This window comes from Oryzias melastigma, linkage group LG17 (genome assembly GCF_002922805.2).
Source record: "Oryzias melastigma strain HK-1 linkage group LG17, ASM292280v2, whole genome shotgun sequence".
In the NCBI taxonomy this organism is placed as follows: domain Eukaryota; kingdom Metazoa; phylum Chordata; class Actinopteri; order Beloniformes; family Adrianichthyidae; genus Oryzias; species Oryzias melastigma.
The window spans coordinates 33,693,984-33,705,912 of NC_050528.1; the positions used below are offsets into that span (position 1 = coordinate 33,693,984).

General features: G+C 39.8%; 1 protein-coding gene across 2 annotated transcripts in view; it reads right to left on the bottom strand.

Moving 5' to 3' along the window:
• Positions 1-489: 489 nt before the first annotated feature.
• The window catches only part of LOC112141880 (receptor-type tyrosine-protein phosphatase N2), a gene marked incomplete at its 3' end in the record, with an annotated part of 102,119 nt that continues 90,679 nt past the window's right edge, over positions 490-11,929 (bottom strand). For both annotated transcript variants that reach the window (XM_024265076.2, XM_024265075.2), the window contains 1 exon segment: positions 490-569. In XM_024265076.2, the coding sequence (XP_024120844.1) occupies positions 490-569 (80 nt within the window).

Below are 11,929 nucleotides of genomic sequence, written 5' to 3' on the forward strand. Positions count from 1 at the left end.
GCTGCACAGTGATAATAAGTTGCCTTGTTAAATGAGTCTCCTGGCTGGTTAGCTCTCTAAAGCCGCCAGTGCTCAGTGAATACTTTCTGTCGGCGTGTGAGAGAAATGCTTTCTATGATCCCATTTTCAAATCTGCACATGGCTTTAATGAGTTTACTAATTCCCCAAACACATTGAATTAACTGGTGTCAATTTGTATACGTTTTTTGCACAGACAAAAAAACCTGCAGAAACCGTTTTTCATGAAAGCATGACTGAAGGCACAGGAAGAAGATTGGGTTTTTTCTCTTTTTTTGACCAAAAAAGTGAAAGCGATGCGATGACACAGCACTCGCAGAGTTCAGAAAAACAACAAACACGTCACCGAGCTGTCACGAGTTTTGAAAAAAGCTCATCGGGGGCCTCCGGTGCAGCAGCGAGCAAATGATAAAAGGCTGCCTTTGAGTCTGTCAGTATAAAGGCGACATTACCAAGCCAAGGGGAACCTACCAGCCACGTCGGCCACATCTGCCGTGCTGACGTTCTGGGCGTTGAGGCTCACTTTGAAGGTCACGGCCGGGCCCACCACCCTGCAAAACACACACATTTAAGAGCTTTCAAAAACGGGACGCTCAGAATTTATTTATATCCCTGGGAGCCGTAGAGGCTGATCTTTGGACCACAGTGCTCATTAAAGCTGGGCAGCACCTGCATTTTTAAGGGAGAGTCTTTGTACCAGTGGCGCTGCTTTAGGCTGTTGCTATCCCAGTCGCCGCTGAGAGATAACCTCTTGAATTTAATGTGCCAGACGACATTTATGCGGGGGAAAGGCGACAAGGGGTTCAGGATGAGAGGATTCAGATCACCGACAGACAGACATCGCTTATGAGGAAATGTGTCGACGGAAGCAGACTTTCTTTCAACTCGCTGAAAAAGGTGGATTTAACTGTGTTTGTTCTGTGTTTGGCCATAAAAATTATTAGAGAAACAGGGAATGTGGATCCACAGAGCTGATGCCATTAACCTTTGCTTTTTTTAAATTCCCGTGGTAATTCGGACTCAACGCTTAGCTGGAAGACAAATTAGAAAGCCTCTCTCCACGATGTGTTCAGCGCTACTGTAAGAAGGGATTTTAACATGGCAAAATTATTTTAAAAATATATTATTAGTGTATTAGTCTAATCGCAATCCATGAGAAAAAAACTGAGTGATCTTTGGTGAGTTTTAATTGTTGTGTGTGTGTTTGGAGGTGGGGGTGTATGTGTGTGTGTTTTAATGCATTTTTAGGCTGTGGGTGCACTCTCTTTCATTTTAACCATTAGTTTAAAAGGATCAACAATATACTAAAAAAATACAAAATATACAGTAACTGTATCAAAGCTTTTTGTTTCTCTGCACTTTTCTGTTTGCTCGATGTTCATGCCACATTTCAACATAGTTATATGCAGAAAAATACTTCCATGAAAGTGTTCTGTTTATGGAAGAAAACAGCTTTTAGAAAGACTGAAGAAAAAACAAAAAAAACAGCAAATAAGCAGTAAAATGATATGATTACTAATTAAAAGTTCATAATAATTGTTTATTATATTTCTTTTCTTATTTCATAATGATGTTGTTGCGGTGAAGAGTGAGACTGGAGAATCAACGCAGCAGACACAGGCAAAGAGATTACAGTTTATGGTAGGAAGCTCCTAATGTCCACGGGTGAGGCGAGACCGGGGCTGAGCTGAGGTGGAAGGGAGCAGAACTGGCTTGGAGATGGAGCTGACAGGAAGACTGGCTTGGTTTAACTGGTCTAGGAGCACAGACAATCAGGCAGCAAGTGGAAGCAGATGATGGGGTTTTATACTGGAGTGTAAGCAGGTGATTGGAGGTAACTGAGTAATTGATGAGGTCATCAAACACTCCACTCACAGCATAGCAGAGAGGAATCCCAACACATGTTTAGTGTAGCATACACCCTAAGCTTTTTAAAAAGTGAGTAGATATAGATGTCACTTGTGATCAGGATCCGTGCTTGGCTTTTCGTTTTCAGCATTTTATTAATTATCTGTTTTTTCACCCCAAAAATTAAACCAAGCTGCAACCCTTTGTTTATTACGTGAAGTTTACTAAGTTTTGTAAGCTGAAAAAGCAGGTAACTGCAAAGTTAGCTCCCTATCACTACAAAATATGGAGCCCTGGACATGAAATTCAAAAACAAAACAGAAAAACCACATCCATCTTCTTCGGCTCATCTGGGGCCGGGTCGCAGGCATCAGTCTGAGCAACAAATTCAACATTTTGTATTTTTAAGCTAATAACTTGTGACCCCAAATCCTTTTACTGATTTCTAGCCATACTTTTGTTCGCACAAAATGCTAATTTTTGGTCAAAAATTATTAGTTTAAAGAAAAAATGTATCTATTTCTTCTATTTCAAAATGCTGAGTTTTACTTATAAAAAGGTAAACTTGTGTGTACAAAAAGTTAATGAAATACTAATTTGTGGCCACGAAATACTAAATTGTGGCAATAAAACACCAATAAAATAAACATTTGTGGCCACAAAATGCCATTTAAAGGCAAATTTGTTGCCACAAAAAGCTAATTTTACCTTCAAAATGCTATTTTATGTGCACAAAAGCCTAATTTTATTTTTCAAATACTGAATTGTGCACACACAATAACAATAAAATACTAAATTCTAAAATGCCTTTTTAATTCCAATTTGTTGCCATAAAATGATAATAAAATACTCATTTGTGGCCTCAAAGTACTCACTCTGACCACAAATTGACACTACAATGCAAATTCCTTGCAACAATACTAATTTTCCCCTTTCATGTGTTCACAAAGTGCTGATAAAATATAATTTTGTGTACACAAATGGCTAATTTGTGTTCTCAAAATGTAAAATAAAAAAATACTAATTTTTAAACTCAAATTACAACTAAAGTGCTAATTTCTTGGCACAAAATGCTAATTTTACCCAGAAAATGCAAGTCTGTATGCACAAAATGCTAATAAAATATTAATTTGTGGCCACAAAATACTAAGTCTTGATCAGAAAATGCTAAAATATGTTTAACAAAATGCTAATGCTTCAGCATTGTATTGCTTTGTACTCTGTCAAGTGTATGTGTTTTTCAGCTACCTTACACTTCATGCTAATTTCTCTGGTTCTTGGGCAAACAGGTGAGTTCAGACCTGCGGCTGGGAGCTGATGATGCTAAACATGCATGCTGGAAAAACCCAGGGAAAGTTTGGCCAGCCTCGCCTTGATTCATTCACTGACTGTTGTAATGTTTTAATTGGGTTTCTTGTGCTCTGAGGCAAGCCTATCAAAGGCAAACATGACCAGCTCCAACTCCCACTCTCCAGGTTCTTTAGAGCAGCAGACATATAATATTTTAACATTTGAGGTGCAATAAAACTAATTACACAGCTTCAAATTAATGATCCACAGAGGGCAGCTTAATGAAGCTAAATGTTCAAACTTTGCTCCGCTGGTGCTCCTCGCGACTTCTTGTGAATTTTTATTCATTTATTTTTTTTGTTCAGTTCCATGTTTTAGGGCTCTCTGTAAAAATATAAGCCAAGGAGTAAAAAATGACTGTGAGAGACCGCCTTTGCTGGACTGTGTTCAGAGGAAAACAACACGACAGCTTATTTTTCCGGACATTATTTTTCCTCCGAGCAATAAGGCTGATGTATTTGTCACATCAATGAAGTGATTCATCAGGCGGCACAGGCCAAGTCCCCGCGTGTGAGAAAGAGGAAAAAAAATCCACTCACACGGAGTCGATCGCATGTCCATCAGTCGACACAGAGACGCCCGACTGAAGTCACTGAATCACCGGAGCTGTCTGACCCACGGTTCATATATGTAAGAATAACAAACGATACCCAGCTCGTTAAAAATTAAATATGATCTGACTGTGATTTAAATGTAAAATACAAACAAAAAATGTGATGTTTAGAGTTTAAACATTAAGACAACATTCTGTGCGCTCTCAACTGTGCCTCCGTTATCCAGGCACACTCTCTCCTCCTTGTGGCGTCTCTTTGATATGACCCCCCCAACACAGACAGACATTACATCACCTCAACAGTCCTGTTAAAAAAAGAAAAAAGAAAAAAGAAAAAAGAAAAGAAAAGCCTTTAGTCTACTCTCTGTGACCGTTACGCAACAGCCATTATTATTCCACAGCCAGCTGCAGTCAAAGGCTGCGCGATGCCACCCACACCAGCGCTTCCCTCCCGCCCGCCGAGCTGCCCCCAACCACTACCAGGTCACGGCTGCTGCTAAAAACATTTTCACAGCCATTTTGCTGAAAGTGCTCACCGCCAGGATTATCTAATCAGTATTGAATTGTTCCAAATGAAAAGTGAGGGGGTGAGTCACTCTGCAGGTTTGTTTTGTGTCCTGCCTCAGTGTGTAGGCTCACTTTTATGATTCATACGTTGCCAGTGTGGAAGTTTTGCTGCAGGCTTGCTGAACCGACACGCTCTCTCAGGCTGCGGCCTCGAGAGGGAACCGCTAAAACGGGAAGTTTAGCCGCCTGGTCGGCGTTTGAGGTTGTGTGGGTCACCAAATACTTTGAGAGGAGGTACTTCTGTTGCTGAATATGCTAATGTTCTGATCCTGCGTGATGCGGAAAGTCGAAAGGAGATGACGGAAAGTTTGGGAGATAAAAGAATCTTCAGCTGAACAGTTCCTCCTACCATGACAGCAAGTACAGTATACAGTTTTAGAGCTGCTGGACTCAAACAAAAGCTTGTTGGTTAAACAAATGTTGATTTTTTTCTCAGATTGGTGATCAAATCTAGATTTACGAAAAGCTAAACAAATTTCCTTCACTACTTTATAGTCTGTTTGCCATTTTGTCAGAGTGTCTGAATCTACAATTCCAGAATCCAGTGCTCTAGAAATGTCCTTTGCAAAGAACCAGTGTGTATCAATACTCACTGGAGTAGCAAATATAGAACACAATGCATTGAATTTGTATGATTTTTCATGTAATTTTTTTGTCTGTTTTTAAATCAAGTTTTAATTTTCAAACACAGTGGATTCATAAATACTCTTCATAAGAAGTTCCTATGATGTCTGTTATTTAAACAAAAAAAGTTCTAGCGTTGTGTCTGAATTGCCTTTAAAATCCAGGGCACAAGGTAGTCCTGCACTGGATAGTTTTTTTTAGTACTCAGGGAGTAGAGAAGAAAATTGGACATGGCCTAGAACTTGTTTGTGATGTGCTACATGTTAGCCACGTTAGCATATTCACAGTACAGGCAACTCACAATCCTGTTTGCCACATGTAAAAAAAAAAACCGGACTGATACCACTTAACAAATGTTACGGTGACTACACTAACTCAACCTTGCCAGTAACGATACACGTTAGCCACATTAGCATATTCACAATATTGTACCTGTAACTCCCAACCTTATTTGTCACACTTAAAAAAGACAAACTGATACTGCTGAAACAAAAGTTACTGTGACTATGCAAACTCACAAATTGTTATCAACACAAAAGCCCCACAGTCTGACACCGCTACATGCTAACATATTCACAATACCAGTAACTCCCAACTTTGTCTGACACACGTAAAAAACTGATTCCTACTGCTAAAACAAATGATAATGTGACTATGCGAACTCCCAACATTGTTCGACACCGCTACACATGAACATACTTACAATAACACCCAGCTTGTTTGTAGTTGGTAAAAAAAAAAAAAGAAAAAATGATAAAGCCCAGTGTACCACTCAAATTCGCTTCAACATCACTAAAAACAATCAGAATGAATCCCTTCTGGTGATCTTTGGAAAAAAAAAATAAGGGTATTGAGCACCTGCTGGTGCGGGAAAAATGATAAATTTTAAAGGGCAAAACATTTAGTTTCCTCTCGCTAGAAGGTTTTAAGGAGCACTTAGAACAAAAGGAGACACTTTTCTGATAATTAGAAACCGTTTTCAACATTCATTCAAATTTGAAAGCCTCTTTTGTAGCTTATTACAACAGATTTCAATCTATTTGATCCATTTTTCCCTAAAAACTCAGTGAAATTCTAAAAGCAAGATAATTTAATGTAATTTCATTGAAGTTATTTTGTCTTTGCCAAGCAAATTAATTGCACTGAAAAAAGAAAGGAGAAATGAGAAAAATAGAAGCTATTTAATTTAAATGTCAGAGCTGTCAGAGCTGACATCCAAGACCCAAAGTAGTTGATAAAGCATTCTGATCAAGTGGTTGGGAAGAAGCTACAGGTATTCTGGGAAAATCAGCCGTGTCAGCTCAGTCTGAGAGCTTCACAGCGCTCCTGAATGTGACTGCTGTGGCCACGCTGAAGAGGGGCAGGTGGTCTTGGAAAAATCGCTGACAAATTGTCGGGGCGGCTCCCCCTGCTGGGCTTTTACTGTGCTCGCAACAAAAGAGACCCCCGGCTTTCTCCTCGCCTCCCTGTAGCTATATGTCCTCTGTCTCTTTCTCTGCCTCCAATCCATCACCCTCCCCAGTGTGAGCCCCCCTCTTCATTCCCAACAAAGACAAAAGGTGCATTAGGACAGGAGAACAGTATGGGCCACCCAGGGACTCAATACGAAATCCTAGCAGCACAACGTGAGGCTGAATGAACAACAGCATCGGGTAGAGGGGCGCACACACACCAGCTGTGGGGGTTTGTGGGGGTGTGTAGGTATGTGTGTGAATCCTGCACACCAAATCCACACCTGCCAGCACAAACCAAAGAGCTTAAATTCCATTTCACTGTTGAGGGGGACAATAAACTGCAATATCTCCCAGGAGAAAACACAGAAGAGAAAAGTGTTTCTCTGAAATACAGCCCAGAACTTGAATATACTCAAATTGCAGTCTGTTTTAACATGGAGAGGGGAAAAGTGTTGCAACATTTTGCAGCTAAGTGGTGGAAGATCTATCTGCCAGCTCTTCTCTGCATGATGCTTCTTCCTGATTTAAACCCTCTTTGACAAATTCAAACTTATGTTGATTGTTTGCATTTTGCAGAACTTGAATATGTCTTTCAGAATCATAATAGTCAAATGAAGTCTTTAGGCCAGAAACTTGGGTGTAGTGATAGACACAGACCTACAGTTTGATAAACACATTAAGGCAGTCACTAAATCAGCCTATTATCATGTCAAAAATATCTCAAGGATTAAAGATCTGATGTCTAAGCAGGACCTGGAGAAACTAGTGCATGCTTTCATCTTTAGTCGACTTGATTACTGTAACAGTGTTTTTACAGGACTACCAAAAAAATCCATCAGGAAACTGCAGCTTATTCAGAACTCTGCTGCTCGGGTTCTCACAAGGACCAAGAAAGTAGACCACATCAGTCCAGTTCTGAGGTCTTTACACTGGTTACCTGTCTGTCAGAGGATAGACTTTAAAGTTCTGTTACTGGTTTATAAAGCTTTGAATGGTTTAGCACCAAAATACATGACTGACCTCCTGACCCAGTATGTACCAGCCAGACCTCTGCGGTCATCTGGATCCGGTCTTTTATCAGTTCCTAGAGTCAGAACTAAACATGGAGAAGCTGCATTCAGCTTCTATGCACCACAGATCTGGAACAGACTTCCAGAAAACATTAGATCTGCTGAAACACTCAGTGTATTTAAATCCAGGTTAAAGACTCACCTGTTCTCAGCTGCATTTGATTAATATGTATTCAAAAGTTTACGTCCGCACTGTTTATCTATGCTTGTTTTAAATTAAAATCTTTTTACTTTCTTTTAATTTTATTTTAATGATCACATTTTTACTATTTCTTTTGATTGTTTCTTTCAATGTTTTATGTAAAGCACTTTGAATTGTCTCTGTACATGAAATGTGCTATACAAATAAACTTGCCTTGCCTTTAGTGTGACAGATGAAGCTGCACATTTTTGACAAGGTTTCTTCTGCAGTAGCATGACAACGCTTCGGCAAAAAAGAGGTTTCCCACAAGCAACAGCAACATATTCTGTTCATATACATTTGTAGACAAAACTCAATCCTTACAACACATTTTTAAAATATGCAATGACGCAAACATTCCAAAAGAAGGATTTTCTCATTATTTGGCAATCAAGCAAACCTACACTTTTTTTTGTTGCTGTTTTTGGAAAAAGGTCCCATAATTAGAAAAAGATGAATTTTTGTTTCTTTTGGCAAAAATGAGAATTTAAATACTTTGGGATCAGGTTTTTGTATTTGACTTTACTAATATTCTCTAATGCAGAGATCACTGACCTGCACGGTGAAAGGTTTTTCTTTCAAGATTAGAAAAGGCCCTGTCCTTTCCTCAAACACCCCTATATCTAAAACTAATGACCGACAGGCCATAAATTTTCAAGGTAATAGTTAACACTTAGGAAGCAAATACTACAGTGAATGGAAATTAAATTGGGAACAAAATTGCGTTATTAGAAGTTGTAGATTTTGAACGGCGTGCGCTTGGCGAGCTTGCAAAAGTAGCGTATTCTTAAATACGCGCACATATTTTAATGTATTACTTAGAGCTGTCAGGTGATTAAATTTTTTAATCGCGATTAATCGCATTGTCCATAGTTAACTCGCGATTAATCGCAAATTTACATGTGGCCTTTTTTTTAAGGAAAATAAATGTGTGGTTCGTGGAATTTAGTAGTTCTACATTAATTATGAAAACAAGAATGGCAAAATTAATAGTTTTCATCAGAAATACTTTATTTTGTAACATTGTATTGAGATAAACTTTCTTAACAATAAAAGACTGTAACATAAAATGCCTAACAAAAGCCCAAGTCCAAGTGAAGGGCATTTTATATTCAAAACTTCAATCAACGTTCAGTAAAATAAAATAAAAAACATCAAAAATAAAATTTCCATAACACTTTCATGTTCATTTTTTGTCAGGACCAAATCTTTTCCTCCTCTGCTGAACTACAGTAATCAATGAAATAGAGATTTATCATTTCCAATGAACTTTTGTTTTTTAAAACATTAAAGACTGAGAAAAGCGGGATACACTGTGGATAGTTTGACAGTCTGTTACTGCCGCCGCGTTCTCTGGCTGCAGCTCGATGCAGCGACGTGTCCAGCGGAGCTCACGCCATGAATATGCCGGCAGACAGACCGCTATGCTGGGGCTGGATCACGCTTAAACCTCCAGAACATTTAAAACGTCCCCCGGTGCGCTTGCTGTTCGGAACGTCGGGGGTCCACAGCTCTCGGGACGCGGCGCCGGACGCGAGCCGGTACCACCAGACGTGGTACTGGACTAGAACCGGAGCCGGGTTAGGGTGCAGGAGCTCTCCAGGTCCTAGCGCCGGCCGGTTTTAGCTAGCAGCTCGTGGTTGGAGACCCGTCCGTGATCTAGTGAGAGCAGCCAGTGAGAAAGGGGGGACGCCCGCGCGCGCGGTATGGAAAGGCACGTATGAGAAAGTCCGCGATTAATGCGTCAAAAAAATTGTCGGCGTCAAGCACATGTCAGATTAATGCGTTTTTAACGCGACAAATCTGACAGCCCTAGTATTACTATGAAAATGTAATATGTCGATCCCAGGCTGAAGCTGTAACAATCATAACATATAAGGAATGTGGGTGTGCTTATCAAATAACCTCTGCTGCTAAAGAAATCCAAAAAAATTATTTTGGCAATTCTTATAAAACTAATATCAATCTGTTCTGCAACCTCAGGCAATCAAAGAATAAAATGGTTGCTTTAGAGATAAAACCAACAGAAAAGCCGGCATTTTGAAAAAATGGTTTTTTTCCATCAATTTGTCACATAAATCTCAGACCAGCTTTACAGAAAGAGAAGGGGCGATTCAGGGGTGCATAGTAGCTGCTTATCAAGTGAGCTCGGGTCAAAGGTCGGCGTTGAGGGCGCGATGAAGCAGAGAAGCAGTCGGCGAGGGCGGCGAGGTGCGAATGGATGGGCAGCGAGGGAGGGGGCAGGTAGCGACTGCGGGCCATCCAACGCCGCTCATGGCTTCAATATTTTTGATATTATCAGAAGACAACAGGATTTACTGCCATACAATTTAGAGAACACTAGAAAACATTAAAAAAAAAAACATGATAAAAAAAATGATGATCGTGATGCGCACACCGATTTCTCATTCTTTTGGTCCGAAGCCACAATTTCCTTTTTTTTTTTCCTGGTTCATCAAATGTCACTCAGTCCAGGCGACGAAGAAGGGATTTAATGTGTTTCAGGATTTTTCCCAAACGTCTCTTATCCACGGAGCTCCGGGGTCCTTCAGTTTGGCCTTCTGGTTGTTAGAGAAGCCGTTGCTTTCTCAAGTGGAAATCTCAAAAATTAGTTTTGGACCTAAGGGGTGAAATAATATTTTAACTCTTTCATTCTGACGCAGCTGCTTTGCAAACTCCCTCCTTCCTGCTGGAGAGCTGCTGAATAGAAGTGCACAGCCTATACTTTATCAAAATTGGAGTCTCTTATCCCGAAGATGACCTTCTCTGTCCTGTCACGGAAGAGACGCTGTAATAAAACTGAGACAAACTCGGAAAAAAATGAAAAAGGAGGCAAAGAAAGAACAGATGGAGACGTGAAGAAAACACAGTGAGTCGCACACGATGGAATGGGTTCAAGCCGAGTTCAGTCTCATTAATAAACGACTGCAGCGAGCAGGTTTTACTTCAAGATGTCAATAACGTGAACAAACTGAGCCCATTGCTTTCTTACTCTCTACGTACCGAGGAGTGAATGAAAAAAAAGAGAGAGGACAGAATGAGAATCAGGCCCCGTCCTTGTATTCCTGCTCGGTGAGGGCACTTTCTCTTCTTTTCTTCTGGTTTTAAAGCCTTGTGCTGGTGCTTTGATCCCACCAGTTTGCCCTCTGTGATCCGACATGCCGGGGGTAACTGTGGAGGAGCCGACGCTTCTCATCTTCTACTGCAAACATTTGAAGACTATAAGTTTGTGATGTTCCACCATTTGAGAAAATTGACGCCCACTTGAGCCGGCAGGTGAAAAGCTGGTAGTTGTGGAAAAAAGTAAAGCTCACTTTGGACAATGAGTCATTGGTAGACTTTGGTATGTGTTTTTATGTTTTTTCCCAGTTTATGGATCAAGCTTGTATTCATTTTCATTGTAGAAGTTATTTTTTAATAGAGGACATACTTTAAATGACAGCTTAGTAGCTACCCAATAGCTTGAAAACCTCAATGCTCGGAACTACTGTGACATTGCAGGGTGAGTTGTGGGATGTAAGATTTATATTTAGCTGTCTGGAATAAACAGCTTTGGCTTTGTGTGTGTGTGTGTGTGGGGGGGTGTTAAAGGAGAATGTGTGTGTGTACTTGTATTTAACATGTTGTAAGGATATGACTCTCTTTGGACATTGAGTTACAGGGATCTACCTCCGTAAAGTACCAGACAACCAATATATACTGGTATATGTATATAGGTATGTGTTTATTTATATTAGGGCTGTGAACGTTAAGGTGTTAATGCACGCAATAAATAAAAAAAAAGTTAGCACGTTAATATTTTTTTAACCCAAATGAATTACACCAAGCACAAGACAGAATCTTTCTCTTTGCCTCAGACGGATAAACTGTGTGCATTAAAACACTTCGTCAGGTACTATTCCACGGCCATTTACAGAAGAAATAAACATTCAAATGGTTTGTATTTCTTTATTCTTGATATTTTTCTCGGTTTACATCGCTTTTATGGAAAAAGCGGACTATTTGATCCATGGTCTGCTGGGTTGTCACTTGGAGTAATACTGCAGAGATAAAAGTCTTCAGAGTTCTGCTGATCTTAGTGTTAATGTGTTTGTACACACAAATTACACTTCTGGGTAAACCCTCTCTAAATTTAAAGAATTAAGACGAAACCGAAGGGAAATTTTTCCCTCTGGCCTGTTTTTGTTCAAAAGCATATTGCATACTGTCATGTAAAATTTACCTTGTAAAAATTGTGATTAATTGTGATTAATTGCAATCCAAA